Consider the following 20071-nt stretch of genomic DNA (forward strand, 5'->3'; position numbering starts at 1 on the left):
TTGATATACTACATGTCCTGATGCAGTAACTCATGCCACAGGCCAGGAGCCAGGAGAGCTATTTGCTTTGTTGGATCAAACAACAGAACCCAAAATAAAAGTGAAGTACAATAAAAAAATATGTAGTATGTAACTTTTTCCACCCAAGGATGATAAGGTGAAATTTGCACATTTGTATTTTTAACTGCTGTAGTTAAATCATTATGGTGGTTTTTGTTTTTGGACCTTTGAACAGAGCCAAGCTAGCTTTTCCCCCTGTTTCTAGCTTTTATGCTAAGCTAAGCTAACTAGCTTCCCTCATATTTGTGTACACACATATGAATGTTATCAATCTTCTCATCAAATTCTGGGTAATAAGCAAATGAACATATTATCCATCAAACTACTGATAATTTACTTTCTTGTTAAACATGGCGTCTAGGACACACACACACACACACTGTTTTTGGAAGGACATGTTGCTGTTGAAGCTATTCTATGCTTTACATACTACAAACAAAATGAAATCCCATTTGGGTAGCAGCATAGAGGGGTACAGTAGGTGGTGGAATATATAGAAAATATACAGTATTTGTTATATAATTTGGATGAGCTGATCCTCTCAATAGAAACATCTACACAAGACATAATGTTAACTTTACTTCTCTGCTGTAACCACTCAGCTTGCTCACTTGTATCAAGATTTGAATTCCATATTATTATTCGCATGCTTTTAAATTACATTAAGTGAACTCAGAGGTGGCCCAGATACTTGGTGTGTACAAAACACACCCAATTAATGTCCACAAGTGAGTACTTTGATCACAGCAAAGTGATACGGCAGCTCTTTGCATACGTGCGGCGTGAGGCTCAACCTTTAGAAATTCCTTAATTCTCATTTCACAGTTGAAGAAACTAAGATTTGAGGGGATTACAAAACTGCTGGAGGGAGTAACATGTAGTCGTGTCTGGGAATCTCTGGCTGGTAGCTGCAGTGTACACATCATTCAGACTTTCAGTACATCTGCTGTCTGACATACACATCACAGTACATCACAGTATGCTTGGAGGTACAGCTGTGTCGACTGATAAGAGACACTCGGAGCTCCACCTCAAAGTTAATGTGATCTGGAAATACTATAAGTCTAACCATCTCTTTCTGTGTCCCCCCTCCCAACCACACACAGACACACAACCCTGAGAAGACTAACCTGATGTCTTAATAAACAAACCGACTTACCCTATCACTTTTCTTCACTGTCTCTATTACTGACACACACGTACATATCAGTGACTTTCATGGCTTTAAGGAGGACTTTCCATTATTGATGAGGCCACATGCTCTGTACCTTTATTGGGGCAGGGGGTGGCTCAGGTCTGCTTGACTCAGCATTCCTCTGTCCATTGCTCTTTCTTTTAGCCTCTGTCAGCACTGTGTGTGTGTGTGTGTGTGTGTGTGTGTGTGTGTGTGTGTGTGTGTGTGTGTGTGTATCTGTACAGACACACACAGGAAAGAGAAAACAATAGAAAGACAAACACAGATAATAAACCCCACACAGACAGACTTGACTAGAGATACAGTCCAAGTCGGTGTACAACCATCAGGTCAGCCGGCAACAAACAGACTTTTTGATCCTTTTTCTTTTTGTACGTCAACAACAATTCTCAGGGGCTTGAAGTGAAATTAAATGTAATCGAAGGACACAGACTTTCCTAACAGCAGAGGCAGAGACACCAACTTGTTCACCAGTCTCAATAAGAGATGTGTTTTGAGTGAGAGGAAAAGCTGCAATCTCTAAAATTCACAAACAAGATGGCTAGCAGCCGAGTGGAACGTCAGCATGTCAGTCGTAACTTCAAGTCTGAGATTTGGGGGAATTCTTAAGAGATATGTCTCTTGTGAAAAGTAGATATGTGTTGGAAAAATGATGGTTAACTCGCTGAAAAGCAACCACTGTTGGTATTTAAGATAGTGAAATCCAATATCAACTCTACCAAAATAGAGTGAGATCATGAAAAAGCAGCTATACACTGTTTCACTAAAAAATATCTACAATAATTTAGGCTTAATTTCCATTTATCTGCCGCATAACTATAAGGCTATGGTGCTGCCCATCTTGGAATAATTCATGAATATTCCCAAGTCAGAATAAAGTTTTTCTGATCCTCTCACACTGCGTAAATGCAGCAGTATGCCCACTCAACCTCCATTACTACAACATTATTAAACAAAACTGGGTGAGGCACATTGAAGAAACAGGATTACACCATAACATTTTATATTCTGGATTATTTTAGAATCCATATTACAACACTTAACAAATAACTCATCCAGACTTGAGTTGATTAGAGATGATGAAAAATGATGGATTTTTACTTGAAGCTGGCTACTACATCCAGCCGCTGTCATCCTGGCTCCTTTCAGCCTGTCACACAGCCAGACTCATCAGCCGTGGAGAAGTGCCCAGAAGGTAAATGAAACCACTCCTGCTTTAGAGGCACAGTTCCTCCAATTGATTTCACACTCACATCTGTGCACATACTTAAATGATACACACTCACACTCACGCACACACACACGCAGAACCCCTTCGCAAAGCAATACTTGAGTCCAAATGTTGTTCTTGTGTTGATTCACAAGAAAAATAAAGGTGAAAATGAGCAGAATCAGAATCCCTTTTATATGTCACGAACAGTGAATGAATGAACAAGTAGCCCCAAATTTTACATCGCCATGGCAACAACAAATTCACACATAGCAGACTGCCACATATAGTACACTCACTCAAGATGCAGGGATGTAGCAAAAGATATTAAAGATAGTTATATTTATTTATTCGGTGCATCCATGTACATCCTTGACCCAGTTTCACTACAGGGATCAAGAACATTTTGGCTAAAGCAAGACACTATGTTCAGTCCCAATTTGAGTATAAAGTAAAATCTACTTTCACACAGTTCTTTGTGAAACTTTTTGGCATTCAAGTGCTCAGTTCACTTCTGATTATCACAGGTTGTTCAGCAGTGCTCATTTTCTATGCTAGTTCTTGAAATTATGCTAATTTAGCCAATTTCCTCCCCAAATGATGTCTCTGCAAATAAAATTTATTCTATTCCTTGCAGCTGATAAATTATTAAACACATTTTTAAAAAAAGACTGACAATTTTTTATATCATCTGTCATATTATCCTTTATTACAGTGATATGAGAAGTTACACTATGAGCAGATAGAGCTGAGGACTGAAAAACAAGCCAAACTGCAGATCTTCCAGTTTTCTGCAAAATGTTGAATTTTGAAAAATGTGTAAACACACCTAACCGCATATTTGATTGATATTTGATCTGGTGCACATGCACACACATGGACACACACACACACACACACACACACACACACACACACACACACACACACACACACACACACACACACACACACACACACACACACACACACACACACACACACACACACACACACACACACATGCATACATGCACACGTGCACACACACATCACAGACCCCCAGCTGCTGCTCTGTTGTAATTTATTATCCCTCCTGTACCCAGTGGAGTCATGAAATCAGCATGGCCTTTGTGACACACACACATACACACACACAGCCCATGTGTCTTTTTCAAACAGTCATCCCGGCCGCTACCTCTTTGGCTTAATTAGTATAGAGTCCCTGGGGAGAGCACAACAGGGCAAAATACACTGGACAGATGAATGATATGAAAGGTTTCAGGCTGTCAGAAGAGAAAAAACCCCACTGAGAAGAGGAGTTGTACTCTAATATAAATCAAGAAGAAAGCTAATGGTTTTTTATTTAGTTTTAAAATATGTTATCAATGATTGTGAATGTCACTTTAAGACAGACTCATATGGGAGAAATATTGGGAAACTGACTGGCAATCTGTCATCTTTGTGTGTGAAAATTACAAATAATAGTGGCGAAAATGAAGACAACTTAAATTCTTGTCTGAGACATTTAAGTCACTTTTACAATGAGTTGTAATGGAGACATTTCACATAGGAGCTTTTATACACATGTTTATTATTATTTGAATTTCCATCCATGGCTGATCCTTGTTTGCTTCAGCACCTTTATCGTTTTATTCCCATCTCTCACATTTGCTTTTTGCATCATCAAATTCATTACCCCCCCGCTCCACCACATACCCAGAGGTGCTTGTATGTGTGTGTGTGTGTGTGTGTGTCCCAAAGCCACCCAGGAGCACCTCACCACCATTTTGTTAGCAACATGTACACTCTCTGAATATTTCATGGGACGCAGACACTACTCAACAACAGCACATCATTCAGCTTTGTTGCAACGATCAAACCGTCTATCTCTCTGTCAGACACCATACATGCAAACATCTATAATTTACACAAACACAATCAAACGCTTGTATTTCCAGAATGTCAACTTGGAAAACAGCCATGCTTTTAGATGGATTATAATGCATTTTCAGTTTTTCCAATCACACGAATGGGCTTCACAAGCCAAACAGATTTTTTTTTCTCTCTCTCATAAGTGTAGCCAGAAATTTTAAGACGAAAATCATCAACATTGGAGTTATGAGCTTTCAACACAACAGCATGTGCACACTTACAAACACACACACACACACACGCACACTGGGAGGAATTGCACCATAATTATGCCTAAGGTAGAGGCGATTAATTTTTTAATGGATTCAATGTTTTATTCATAGCACCTATCCAGTCTTGGATATGGCAGCGCACACACAAAACCACAGCCAGAGAGAGAACACATGGTAAAATGGCCTATTAGCTATTACGGCAGACAAAATACACATCTCAGTAGCTTTGTAGCTTTCACATTTCAGGGTGTAACTATATTCTAGATGCTGATAATTTCATAAATATGTATGCATATCCCCTCTTCTTCTTGCATTTGTTTGTGGATTCATCTGGACAATTTGATATCAGTGTGTTTTGACAGAGAATGACAGACAGACAGAGAAAGGGACCGAAGGAGCGGAGGGTTTCGTCTCCTAAATGAGGCCAGTAAGACTGGTTATTGTGTCTTAAAAAATCCATTTACTGTACGAAGCACTCTGCCTAATCATCCACCCCACAGTGAGAGGAATACTCTGCCCCTATGTTGTTCGAGATATTGTATAGCTGGAGCACATTTAGGACTATCAAACATCACTCCTTCCTCCTGCTGATTCTTGCCCTCCGGCGAATGATTAAGATTTCACTTGAACACTTTTGTTTGTGGAACAGAACGGAGATTAGAAAATGGGGAGAGGAAATTGAGGTCTGGCAATATACTGTAATAGAAGTGCATGATACAAGTGTTGGACTATTGTATATCTAGTGATGGATCTATTACAGTGATTAAAAAGAAATGCAGAGAAAATTATTGTGATTAGAGGATAGCTGCTACATTATTATACTATTATCATTAAACACATTAAACAATTAAAAGACTAATTACATTACTGCAGAGAAGATAAAGAGGAGAGAGTAATTTGCACTCTAAATATTTTCTGATGCAGAATATTAATTACCAGCGCTTTATGTTACGTTTAAAGGTAAAAAAAAGTTTAAAATAACTTACAGTTACAGTTATCAGCGCTGTAGTTAAGCAAATTGTCTGTCTCACTAAACAGTCAGAGTAAGGATAAAATCAAGATTAAAGTTGAGGTACACACTTATTTTTAACATCAAACTGTTATCGTGCTAATAAAAGACTCAAATATACCTGCAAATAATTCTATCGCATATGCAGGTATTTGCACAGCTAGCACCAGCCTGCAAGCTGAGTGTAAATAGTGTTACTATCAGACATCTGTAATCTATTTTTTTAATCGGATTACTCTAAGCCGGTCACTCCCTAACCCTGCCAATACCTGCCATCCTCCTCCCGTCGCCTGCTCATCCTTTCTGTACACATTTAATAATGCAGAACACTACGCGGATTCCCTAATTTATCACTCCCTCCCAGCTGTACTTGAAGTGACAGATTTATTACGTAGCCATTTGCGGCTGCATGTAACACAGCCAGTCGAGGGTCGGTGAGACTGGCAGAGTCAAAGCTGTTTGATGACCTCCAGGTGATAATGACCATACAGGAGAGAAGGACACAGATGAGGACAGAGAGAGAGATAAAGGGATGTGGGAAATGGTGTGGGCGGGAGATGAGGACGGTCAGACATCTGGCAGAGTAGGAGTAAAGCGGACACAGACACATCGCTTAGCTGGGCTGTACTGTACATGGGAGGAACTGGGAGGAATTAAGATTGCTGTGTGATAATTCACAAGCTAAATTTGTTCAATCAGATAGAATACTGTGCATACAGGAAATTAGGGCTAACAGTTATTTTCATTATCGATTAATCTGTTGATTATTTTCTCGATTAACTGATTCATTAGTCATTTTGTCTGTAAGATGTCAGAAAATGGTGAAAAATGTCAATCGCTGTTTCCCAAAGACCAAGATGACGTCCTCAAATGCCTTGTTTTGTCCCAGCCGTCAACAGTCAACAGTCCAAAGATATTCAGTTTACTATTGTAGAGAAAATAACACAGAAAATATGAATTTGTATATTCATTTAAGAAGCTGGAACCAGAGAAGTCTAGCATTAGTTTTCCTTCAAAAATAACTGAAAATGATTAATGGATTATCAAAATAGTTGGTGATTAATTTACTGTTGATCGACTCATTGATTAATCGACTAGTCATTGCAGCTCTACAGGACATAGTTGAAGTAATGTTTATATAAAGACAATGAGGGAGTGGAGATCTAATCCTCCTACTGTATAATTTGGAAACATTTGGAAAACTGAGATAAGTTAAAGTAATTGCTCACAAACAAAACAAAAAAACCACAGAACCGCATTACAAGTATATTGTTCTTATATTTCACATGTGAAATATGGTTTTCAGACACATTTAATATTGTTCATTTTCATATGTGTATTTTTAAGGGAAGTGTACATTAAAGATAATGATTTATAGTTGTAAATATATTATCAATATCATAATCATTGTTATTATTTGGTATTTAGGCCTATTTATTTGTTTATTTTATTTTCATTTCATCTTATTGAATGTGTTATTTGTGAATTGTTATGTAGAAATATTTTTTACTTAAATCTTTATTGGCAAAGGATTTTCAAAAGTAAGGATAAATGAGGAAAAAATCATGTTTTTTGCTGTTTGTGCTACTGCCTGATTGGAATGAATAGAATAGAACAGAATAGAATAAACTGCAGTACGTAGCTGTCAGTAATGTGGATACGAGATGTGAAGAAATATGAATTTCAGATTTAGATGTGGTTACTGTAGAAAAAGGGGACACGAAGGAAACTCTTGAAAACTGGTCAAAAGCCATCTTATATAAAACAAACTTTAATGTATATGTAAGTGCATATGTATAAATATGTATATGTACATGTATACACTGTATATGTGTATCTACATGTGTGCATAGGTATCTCTAGTACACGTGAAACTATTATTATTATTACTTACTCTATGTATATAAAGTACCATGTCATTTTTTACCATTCAATACTCAACTCAGCACTCTTGCACTCTTCACTTCTTTATTTATTTCTCTTTCTATTTCTGAAGATTGTTGTGTTTTTATTGTTGTGTAAGTACATTGAGAGCCACTAAACTGGACTCAAATTCCTTGTGAACGTAAACATACTTGACCAATATTCTGATTCTGACTTATCTATTTTACATCTCCTTTTGTTTCTTTTTTTGGTCTTTTTCTTTTCAACTTGTTTTATATTTGGCTCATTTGCCTTTTGAGTCGTTTGCTGTCTGCTATTTAAGTTATTATGACTGCTATGCAAATGGCAAAAAAAATCAATGAAATATTATTCACAAAAAACAAAAAGGGGACACAATGATGCCATTGATTTGATGCCATATTTCATGTTTCATTTTTTACATTTACAATACAGGAGCATGAGATCAAAAAGCTTGGACCAATGATCCTGTTTTTTTTTTCTGAGCCATCCTTTCGAGAAAGATAGAGATAAAGGGGGGCAGTGGGTGGTGTAGCATCTCAGTTTTCTCACGACCTGATACCGGCTGCATCGTGAAAGGACAGGACCGTGCTGGGAGGAGATTTTTTTTTATTTTTTATTAATCATTCCTGACCTCAGTGGGCAGTACTTATGGATAGCATAGGTGTGTTATTGGTGCATGACTGTTAAATGCTGGAGAACTTAGGCGAGGCTGCCGGTCTTTCGGCCAATCAAATGTCGAGGTGTGGCTCTCGGAGGGAGTGGTAACCATGGAGAAGGCGGCGCTAGAAGCGGAAGTGTGTCTCGGCTGATCTCTCGCTGTCATTCGGCCACGGTCGGTTCCGAGAGAGAGAGAGAGAGAGAGAGGGGGAGAGATAGAGAGAGAGAGAGAGAGAGAGAGAGAAAGAAAGAGAGAGAGAGAGAGAGAGAGAGAGGCAGCCAAGAAGCACACAGGAATCGGCTGGCTCTGTTGGGAAAGACAGTTAGCGAGAAAACAAAAAAGAGAATAATACCGAAATCATACGAACAATGAAACCGATCGAGTAAGGCTTGTGGACGAATATATTTCACACATTGCCACGCTAACAAAGCTGTTTGATGATACAGTGCAGATTAGAGGCAGCAGAGACAGAGCTGTGTCATTGAGCAGGCAGGACACGTCAGGAGAAGGGAGAGAGAGAGAGAGAAAAAAAGCTGACCGACTGCACTGTACGAGTCAGCTATCAAATCGCCCTCTGAAAAGCTTTTGCCTGCCCTACACATCTTTTTCAAGGACACCACCTTGCTCTCCACCCGAGGGAAGGATCTCGACAAAAGACATCGCCTAGGTCGAAGGTGGTGATCAGAAGGTGAAAAGAAAAAATTTAATCGCCTGTCCAGCTAGCTAGCATTCGTGCTAACGGTTAATAGCTAGCTTGCTACTGCTAGCAACGGATGGAAATGTTAGCTATCCAGCTAACATGTCTAGTTTATTTTAACGGCTTGACTTTCGACTCTTGCCTCAAGTGTAAAAATGTAGTAATGAACAGTAATATGTATTTATCGGTCGCATTTCGACCGAAGTAAACATGTGTATTACTTGTATATCTGATAAAAAATTGAGGTTGGACTCTCCATAGACTCCTGACAGCTGTCAAACAAGGTCGAGTGTTTTTCGTTTGAACGTTAGATTCATTTACTGGCACTATTTTTAACATACATTGATATTTTATATTGCTGTGTTCTCGTCGAGGTGATCCTGCGGGTGATAAATTGTCTGTCAGTTGGTTTGCGTCAGGAAAACGTATCCAAATGGAGAATGTGTCGGCCCGACACAGCAGTGTTTCTGGCGATATTTGTGGCTGCCAGCAGCTCAGCTGTAGACTTACAAGCTGGCAACGTCACGGGGTTATAATTAGCTAAAGATGTAATATTAACTGGTTGGCTTTTTTTCAGCTGCCTAGACTAATAAGGGTAGATTGTTCAATGTAAGAATGAGCTCATTCATGACAAAAGTGTTTGGTTATCATATGTCCAGGAATCATCTGAGGGGGTAAAACAGACCCAACAGAAAAAGATCTTTTATGTCTGTGTCCATCACCTAGTTGTTTCTAAATCCCTTGATCTATAGTGGAATTAGAGGGGCTGACTGCTAACTCAGTGCATGCCATCCTGTGTGTTCTTCTCTCAATAGGACCAAACGATCACGGGATAGCATTTGTGTGTGGGGGGAGAAAACAAATGGGGGATTACGGGTTTGGAGTCCTAGTTCAAAACAACACTGGCAACAAGTCCGCATTCCCGGTCCGAATCCACCCGCATCTGCAGCCCCCACACCACCACCAAAATGTGTCGCAGAGCCCTGCTGCTTTCATAAACAGCACCACAGCCGCAGGGAATGGCACCACGGGAGGCTCTCCCTGGCTCTTCCCTGCCTCTGCCACCCACAGCAGCGTGCAAGACGAAATCCTTGGGGGCCCAGAGAAGCCCAAAGCACAGCAGCAACAGGAAATGCAAGAAACGCAAGAAAAGCAGCAGCAGCAGTTGTCCCCTGGGAGTCACCAGGAGGGTGGAAGTGGTAGTGGGATCATTTCAGAACTGGAAAAAGCCCGGTCAGAGGAAGGCAAGACAGACAACGGCACGTCTGAAGGAAGTAATGGAAAGGAGAAGCAGCTACGTCTTGAGTCTCCAGTCCTGACAGGCTTTGATTACCAGGAGACGTCTGGTCTCGGGGGAACTGGGCCAGTCCAGTCCAGTACGACCTCGTCATCACTCACTGGCTTCAACAACTGGTCGGCTGCCATCCCACCGGCGCCGTCAACCATCATCAATGAGGACGTCAGCTTCTTCAACCCGGCTTCTGCCAACAACGGGCCCTTGCTGTTCCAGAACTTCTCACACCATGTCAGTCCAGGGTTTGGTGGGAACTTCTCCCCCCAGATAGGACCGGCGGCGGCCTTGTCCCAGCACCACCCGGCTCCCCCGCCACACCCCCACTTCCAACACCCCCACAACCAACACCAACAGCATCGGCGCTCCCCTGCCTCACCACACCCTCCACCGCCCTTTCCGCACAGGAATCCGGCCTTCAGCCAGTTGCCGCATTTGTCCAACAGCCTGAACAAGCCCCCGTCCCCCTGGGGTCCAGCCAGCTATCAGAGCCCCTCTCCCTCCCCCGGCTCCTCCACCTCTTGGAGTCCTGGAGGAGGCTATGGCAGTGGTGGCGGCGGCTGGGGAGGCTCTCAGGGCAGAGATTATCGCCGAGGGCTGAACGGCGGGATGACCCCCATCAACTCTATCTCTCCACTGAAGAAGACCTTCCCCAACAACCACGTGGCATCCCAGAAGTACCCTCGAAACAGTCCCGCAGGCTTCAACCCCAAGTCCTGGATGGATGATGGAGTCGGCCGCAGTGATAACATCTTCCCCTTCCAGGTCAGTTTGCATGTGACATTCTCTTTGTGCGACTTAGAAATAATTCCCACATTGTGCTGCTGTTTTTTTTTTTTTCTATGCTTATGTACCCAAGCATGTGTGTGCAACATGTGTGTTCATGTTTTTGTGTGTGTGAATATTTCTCAGCAGCGACCGCATGCTGCTTGAATGATTAAACATCAACTTCATTAATGCTAGCTGTTAATTTTTATTACAGTATGTGGTAGAACTTCTATTTTTAGACAAGGGGGGGAGGGCATGGATTTATATGATGCATTTGTTAGCGCGTTAGCTTAGAGATCAGTTGTTGGGCTCTGTACTTCTATAGCTGTATGTCCCTGATGATGACTAATGTGGCTCTGTCACTGCAGTGGTGTGTGCCATGTATACGAGCTGGGGGGTTGGAGGGAGGCGTCGGTGTGGGGGGAGGCATCAGGGATGAAGAGAAAAAGATGGGGAGAAGGATACGGAAATAGGGGGATAGAGAGAGAAGGTGCGAGGAGAACGATCTTGGGAATGGACGACCAAGAATGACGGACTGAGATTTAAAGAATAATCTAGATAAACCAGTGAACAAGAAGACATCATTATCTGATTTCTTTTATTCAGTTCAGAAAGAAGAAAAATATAATATAAGTCATACTGTAGATTGACGAATCAAGCTCTATTCTTTACTCCTTCCACACTATGGGGTATCAATTTATTTTATTCTGTGAAATGGAGCCTAATGATTTTTCAGGATTATTGCTTTATTAATGACCCAGGTCGTGGCTGCCATAGGCTAGGCTAGCAACTCGTTTACAAAATGCCAGGCTATTCATAGTGTAATTTTGATTGCTGGGTCCGATCTTCACAATGAGGATTGCACAAATAATAGTATTATCACACGTAGGAAACGCCTGATAGGATTGATGGAAAGAGGTAAACGGGAGCAAGGAGATAAATTCATTTTATTGATCTAACTCATGATTGATGGTGTTGGGTCATTACAAAGAGGCGGGGGAGGAGGAATGACGGTCGCTATAGGCCCAGCTCGCCCTGATGATCTGATGAAGGTTTCTTTAAGTACTGTGCGTAGCCTTTGCCTTCTTACCTTTGGATAGTGTTCTTCCATCCTGTCATATTAACTTTGGGTCAGTCATAGGTACTTTGTTGCTATCAGTCCCCAATGTCGACTTGGATGGAGTGTATAGTGTTAAATTGTCTGAATGATTGGTTGCCTTTGTTGTTGCAGCTGTCTGTCAATAGCCTAACAACATTACTAATTGGCCTTAGAGACCACCGGTGAGGCGCTGCTTGATTTACTAGCTATTTGTGGGGAAAGTCTTAGTTATAATCTCCATTTTCATTCAGTTTTCTCAGACATTTTTTTCAACACCAAACTAAAATTCTCCAAATAAGCAAATTAACTAAATATAAAATATGTAAAATTTACATAGTGATGCCTGGTTAGACATTTCCATGTGTTTTTTTTGTATCTCCACCAGCAATTAATGACTCACAGTGCACTGCAGGCCAAACAGTAAGGACGTTGACATGCCTTGACATGTCTTGGGTACTTTTTTTGCTGAATAAGTAGCAAAGCTTACCTCTGAGCAGCATTCTACCAGTAGATAACAGCCTAATTGCTGCAGGAAGGGGTCAGTTTCATATCTGACCTGCGTCAAATCATTAGGGTCTCATCCTGCTTATGTTTTAGTCATAGCGGTAAAATCGACTCTGATGCAGCAGGATATTTCAGGACAATTCTGCATCCATTTTGAGCAGCGGACAGTCCCTTCTGTTACATCCCCGTGACAGGTTTAAGCTAAAGATAGCTTTACTGTAGCTGCAGTGTGTTGCTGTTCCTTGTGGTTGAATCAGATCAGCCAAAGTAGCATTGTCCTTCTGCCCTCTTGATACTGCAAGGGCAGATGGAGGATGGGCATAGAATGGCCTTACTGTTTGTGTGTGTGTGTCTGTGTGTGTGACTGACTATGCAAGTATAAAACATTTAGAAAGACAAGGAATTGATCATTTCGGGCTAGATTAGAAAAAATATGAAGATGGCTGTTAAAAAGTGGTTGGACTTGATAGGTGTGTTGTGATATAAAGGAGCACAATATTTTGAAAGACAATGAAATCTCTTGAATTTCCCAATACAGACATTCGCTGGTGTGTTAAAGAAGAGCATCAGCAAGTGTATCAAATTGTGAACCGTACATCATGTGTTTTTCTGAACCTGTAAGCTCGGCGATATTGTTCCACCCCTCGTTATTGAATTGGAAAATGTGTCATTTTGGTGTGAGCCTATAGATCATGTTGCAGTGTTGAAGCTGTAACTGTAGAAACCACCGCTGAATTTTTACACAGGCAACCGAGTGTTGAGTTTATATGTCAGAGGCCTCCTTTGTGTGTAGCTCAATCTTCAAGATAAATGAGTCGGTATTGTTTTTTTTCAATGTCCAGGCTTGTATTTAGATGTGACATGAAAATTGCTGTATTTGTCGGACCAGTTGGCATTTTCTTTTCACTCACTCCCATTTCATTGCCCTAGCCAAAATTGTTAGACAAATGGCTTCGTTTTTTGCTTTTTTTTTTTAAGACTGTTCTCAAAATGGTGCTTGTCAGTTCTTGCCCGAGATGATGCACTGTTCAGATGACTGATGACACATGTTGCCTTACACAAGGCGCCCCCGAGTTTGGTAATTGAAGCGCTGTAGCTCCTGTAACTCTGGATTAAACAGACCCCATGAGGAACTGTTGTCACACTGCTCCATTATAAGCCTTGTTCAACTGCCTCACATAGTTTCCATTTTAGCACTGACAGATGAAGGATCTTTGGCTTTTGATTAGGAATTTAGAATTGTTCTGCCTTTGCACTTCTTTAATATTTGCTATAAGATCAGGAGATGGAAACACACATTCAAACATCAATATGCCACTGATCAGGTACGTTACAGTGGCTAGCAGCTAAAACGAAAATCCCTCACTCAGCCTTCTTCCATGGGTTTTTGTATTATTTTGTGATTTTCCATGGGTCATGACTGTTAGTTCATCTGTTTGCGAATGACCAAATGTGTAGATGCAATTTGAGAGCGAGGCCATATGCCATTTGGTGAATATTTTATCCAAAGTGGCGTAGCGCACCATGGCACATTGAGGGAGAAAATGTTCCAGTGCTATAGCTGTTGCTGCAGAAGGCAGGGCCGCTGCTGTATTAGAGCAGCTTTAGTATTTGGGATCAGCTCCTGGCCAGACACACTGCTGCTAACTGCTAATGCACTGGTCAGCTAGTAACAAGCCTTAGACCACAAATGTGTACTTTTTAAATGGAAACCCTTCCGGTCTTTGCTTTTTATTCTCTCTCGCTTTCCTTTCTGTCTTTTTTTCCCCTCAAATCGTCACTTGTGAAATTCAAGGTCACAGACCCGCTGCTGTGTCAGGTGTTCTTGGCTGATTTGGACTGGTGAATTTGGCCAATGACCAGGTCAAGACCTGCAGTAAGCCAGGACAGGATATTGTCTCAGTAAGCCACCTGGGTAACTGTTGGTTACAGCTCGCTCCTCACTGTTTGTGCAGCTTAGATATACTGCAGCCTTATACGGTGCTCTTACATGAAAGGTACATTATTAAACTGCCTCGAGCATTCAGCCTCTGTTCAACTTCTGATTGTTTGAAAGGACATCTAATCAGTGTGACATATTAAGCAAGTATCAGTTGCAAAACATAAGAAATCATGCTGTGATTGTGACTGGTGACACAGCAGTTTTTTTTCAGATTAGATCAGTGATCTTGTCAAAGAAGTTGAGACGTGTTCCTCGGCGTCTTGTGTGTGCATATGTTCAGAAAATCTTTCTTGCAGAATATGACTTTGGTACCATTTTCATGAATTATCATCATGTGAATGGTCAGTATAAAGTGGGGAAGTTGTTGTGTAATAGTTGAAGCCAACTGTGCAAGAGTACAGCATTTTAGGGCGTTTTGGGTCAGCATTAGGGCCATCAGTGTTGTAACTGTACTTGTGAGTATTTTTGGAGGCGTTTCACATTTAATTTCTCCATGTTTGTTGTTTCGAGGAAATGTCACAATTCTAACTGTCTTAGAAACTCTACCATCAAATGAAAGTAGAAGCTCTGTTAGTGGACTATATGCGCATAAATAGGGTGTTGAGTTTCTCCAGAACAGGTGTAGTTTTGATTCCTTTCACCTCTTCATACAACAAGTAAATTAACTATTCAGCTGCCTTCGTTTGGCGTGAGACTTCCATGATGAGAACAAGATCATGTTGACGCTGACGGGTTTGCTTTGAAGAAAAGAAGCTTCATTCATATCAGGTAGCTTTCCATCCCTTATCCATAACATGTGCAAATTCTCTTGCATGCATGCACATCTACAAGCGCACAGTCTGAGGCATTAAGCTGTAGAAGCCCGAGGTTTCAGCCATTACCCTCGGTCCTTGTGACATCGGTGTTAAATGAGAGAAATATTTTTTAGCCTAATGAGCGGCCTGAGCTGCGCTGGCAAGCACATAACTCTGCTGCTCATACAGCTTCATTGTGCCCTTCTCACACCCTTGACAGACGCTCTGAAACAGGAAGAAAGAGAGCTGGTGTATATGTGTATGTGCATGTGCCCATGTGCGCAACTGTGCATGGGCACTAATTAGTCCCTGGCCTATGTCTTCTGCACATGTGTCTTAACAAAGGGAGAAGACAAAGCAGAGTCTATGTGGAAGTGTCAGATTCTATTTAGCCTAGCTCATTGCATACAATAAAGTCAGCTCAGTGTAATCCCTAAGCAGTGCAAATACTGCTGGAGCCCCTGCCTCTGTCGCTCCTATTACACCCCCAAATGCACACATACACACTATTCAGCCATTCAGCCAACACTGGGTAATAGGTTGTTTTTGACAGTTGGGGGTATTTAATGTCATAGCAGGCCTTTGAAATACTTTGACCAGGAAGAAACATAATCACAAGCATCAAAAGCTCAACCTGCTTCCCTTTCCTGCCCTCCTTTCTTCTCTTTTTTACTTTGCCTTACCTCACCACTTGCCTTCTCTCTCTCTCTCTCTCTCTCCATCATCCCCTTCTTTCATCTGCCATTTCCCCCTTCCCTCCTTTGCTTTGGGCTTCCTCTCTTTCCCTCTTGTCTCAGGGTGATGTGATTAGAAACACAATATAAAAAGGGGCGAACGGCAACCTTCCCACCAACGAACGTGAAGGAGATGTCAAAATAATCTTAAACCTCTAAAAATTTAAAAAATTATATCGCAGTCGTATATTCTTGTGACCTTTCCCACTGTACTTTCTCATTTCTTCCACCTTCCCTCAACTTTCATTTTTCATTAAAAGGCAGGTGACATGGAAGATTAATGTTGGAATTAATCACCCACAGCATGCTGTATTTAATCATTCTTTACTTCTCTACATGTCATCATAATCTGTTTTGAGGTTGTCCTATCTGCTTGACATTGGCGCTTAACATTAAAAACCTGTTTGCATTCGAGAGGGTGTTCCCTACAGTACGTGGCAAGCTGTCCGTCTATTTTGTTTGTTCTTTTTTTTGTTTTACAGTTTATCAAAAGCAGCTTTAAAGGTTTCGTTTGGTGAATGTTTAGGAAGGGTTGTACAATTGCCAAATATAATTGTTTAGTGAATGTTTTGGTAGTGCTGTACAAATGCCATATATAATGTATCGTTGATGTCTGACAGCTGTTGATGATGACTAATGGCATGTGAAACAAGCAGGCAGGGTTTTTCCTGGCTCAGAATGGGCCTTTGGGGGTTGACTATACACGACGGTAAGCATGATCGGTCTGCGTACAGTTAAGGCAATGAGTCTGTGTTACCTTATTTGACAGTAATCTATGCATTTTCCTGTTATTTCGGACCATTCAATAAACAAAATGTCTTTTATGCTTGAGAAAGTGAAACCCCGATTAACTAGGGCTGTAGTCAACCAAAGAAAATGTTGGTCGACTGAAATCGGGGGCCCCCCCGCAGGAAATAATGGATTTATCCTGGAAAGCTATTGATGTAGCACTTCTCTCCTTATGAAAATAACACGGAGATTATTCGACCAATGAGAATTGAGTCGGACGAGAGCATATCGACCAACTAATCGACCAGTCGACCAGCAGACTACAGCCCTACAATTAACAAAAGTAGTATACATATACTCATATTAATACATAGAAAAGAAGCTGCATTTCATTGGAAACTTACCTCACAGGTGATCTGATTCGAAAGGCCCAAACGCATTGAAAGTGATAATTGATGCGCCTCATTTGACACATGTCATTTGATGCTCCTATGGCGCACTGCAGGCATCAGATTTAAAATGCCAAAACCACAGAACAAACACAGATTCGTCCTGTTGTTCTTTGTACTGCTGCATTAGTTGGATGGAATGAATGAATGAATAGGAGAAATGCAGAGCAGGAAAATGAAACTAAGAGCGTCTGTTTACACAGTAAATAATCTGTTGAGGGTTTGATGGTCATTTAGTTGTGCTTTAGAACGTAACCACCATGAAACAATCAGAAAATAAGGTTTTATTTTTCTCATTCACCGCTCCCTGTCCTCGCTCGACCATCACCGCGCTGTCTCTCTCTCTCGCTTGCTATTGCTCTCAGCTCGCTTGTGCTATCTCTCTCTTTTTCGGCTGCAGAAAAAACAGCTTTCGGCTCTGAGTCCTCATTTGACGCTCCAAAATTGAAACAAGGTCAGAGTAGAGGCGTCAAGGCAGTTCGACGCGCCTCGTAATGCTTTTAGTGTGTGTTCAGCCATTTAAAACAATAGGTGTACTTCAAAATGCGTGTGTCATACGCTTTAAGTGCGTTCGGGCCTGAACTCTAGACAATGTTTCGGAGAATCAGGTCCGGACATTTTCCGGAGTTGCCTTTTCACACATGCAGCACACAACAATAAATTGTCCATGTCAGATGCGTTCTCGTTACTAGAAATACTCTGGTTTAGGTGAGGGATGCTTGCTGATGCAAGTCAAAACCTCAGCACCCATTGGTTGCTATGTAAGTCTGCACATTGCAATGACTCTTCAGAAAAGCAGCTGTTTAATCACAATCTCACCCCGGATCGGCACGTTCCGGCTAAAGTATCTTGACTACTATTTCTGTCAGGTGACACGGCCTGCATGTATGCGTAAAAATGACTGATGACAAGTGAATTCACCACACTTTATGCATTCCACTCATATTAGCATGTAGTATTCTTAAATGTCTTGTTTTGTCCGACCAGAGGTTGAAAATCCAAAGATATTCAGTTTAAAACAAAGGCAATCAGCAAATTCAGCATTTTTTCTTGAAAAAACCTAAATGATGAATTGATTATCAAAGTAGTTGCTGATCAATCAACTAATTGTTGCAGCTCTAGTATTCTTCAGAGTGCTGGTTGTATTAGTTGGCAAATTAGCATCTTCCATATACTGACTTCAGGTAAACAGCTCACTAAAAAGTAATTTTCAGCATTTTCTGCTTGTATGATCATATTTTTTTTTCTTACTCCTCAGGAGAAAGAAACAGCTTTATAAAGACTAATTGTATGTATTTTAGGTTGACTAGAATATTTGGTGAGAAAACAACATTAAAATGGACCTAAAGGCCAGGGTTACTGAAACTAATTTGCCCAGTTCAGAGTTCCATGTCTTCTACAACCTTAATTACAAATAATTTCATCTTCAGATTTTTGTGCAGTCTCTGAGGCAACTGAGCATACAATATTCTGACTTTTAAAAAAAAAGTAATTATTTTGAAAATTGATAATACATTTACTACCTGTGTAATCCTGGTATGGTTAGATCAGTTCAGTACATATTTGTTGGTTTGGGGTCGAGCATTTAAAAATGATGACAAGGTTTGGTAGAAGCACTTCATCATGCTGCATAATGCAAATCAATCCATCATGCAGGCTTTTTTATTGAGAGTCAGGGTGTGTATCGCCTTTTAGATCCATTTTGCTTATTATTTTTTTCTGCCCAGGTTCACAGGGCTTTATTTTCATGCTTGCAAATAATACAATATTTACTGCCATGGCCTTTTATGTTTATACCCATAGCCTTGGGTTGCATGCTGGGCAAGCTTTCATAGAGACATACAGTATAATGCAGACAGCTCTGTAAATCATGTGTCTTGCTTGCAACTAATCTGTGCGTGTGTGATTCTGGATATGATGAGTGACCATGACTGTGTGTGTGTGTGTATGTTTGTGCACAATCCTGCAATCTGTCAGGGATGAGTACTTTGCTGGTCAGCTGGCCAGTTGTTGAGAGAGAGAGAGAGAGAGAGAGAGGGCGAGAGTGAGAAGGATGCACAAATCTGATGATTAATCACCGGCTGCACCTCTCTAGGCTAATGCTTAGCAACTGCAGAGCACCAGCCGGACCTCATGTCCGCCATACTGAGTCCATCTCAGCCACAAAATGAATTCCTACTCTCCTAAAACAATATAATAGGATTACCCTGCAATACTTCAACTGTGCCAAGGAGATAGTACATAAAGAATAATGACACCAAATGAAAGCACAAACATGGGGTGTGCTTCTGTTTACACTTCTACTTAGTTCTCACATTAATATACTATAGAAATACTATAAATTCTAGCAATGCAGCAGATCCAAGAAATACTGCACCTTGCTTCCATCGATTTGTATTTATTTGTTGGGTAATGTGTTTGTGTGCTTACCCATGCTCGCATATACCCACTAGTAATGTATACTTCCCACAGTAACCAGTCCCTCACTTGTTTCTGCCTCTCCTGTCTTTGAATGTTTGGTGTATTTGACCCGAAGCAATAGCCTAAATCCACATAAGGTACTGAGGCGGATATGAGAAAATAGTAGACGTAGTCTGGCCTATATCCCTGTGTTGATATTTGTTTTGAGGGAGAGAGTGTGCACTGGGTGTGTTCTTCTACCATGTCATCCCTGTTTCAGTATGTTCCTTTTAGTCGGTCTGCACCAGTCCGAATGCTGGTGAAATTTTGGCTACAGCTGGGGGAGTTTGGCTCTTTCACCAGTCAGTGTTTGCCAGACATCCGACCACGCTCTTTGGCTGATGAGATGGTAAAAGTAGTTATTGAATTTTGGGAATCACTGCAGACGGTAGATTTAAAAAAAGGGGAAAAAGTTCCCTGCCTGTCTGACCCTCGGTCATG

General features: G+C 41.1%; 1 protein-coding gene across 1 annotated transcript in view; it reads left to right on the forward strand.

Moving 5' to 3' along the window:
* Positions 1-8307: 8307 nt before the first annotated feature.
* cpeb4b (cytoplasmic polyadenylation element binding protein 4b) overlaps positions 8308-20071 on the forward strand; it is a 33872-nt gene continuing 22108 nt past the window's right edge. Inside the window, exons 1-2 of the mRNA XM_044370053.1 lie at positions 8308-8851; positions 9676-10916. Of these exons, the coding sequence (XP_044225988.1) occupies positions 9723-10916 (1194 nt within the window). The 5' untranslated portion in view covers positions 8308-8851; positions 9676-9722. The remainder of the gene's footprint in view (positions 8852-9675; positions 10917-20071) is intronic.

Source organism: Thunnus albacares, chromosome 13, assembly GCF_914725855.1.
Source record: "Thunnus albacares chromosome 13, fThuAlb1.1, whole genome shotgun sequence".
In the NCBI taxonomy this organism is placed as follows: Eukaryota; Metazoa; Chordata; class Actinopteri; order Scombriformes; family Scombridae; genus Thunnus; species Thunnus albacares.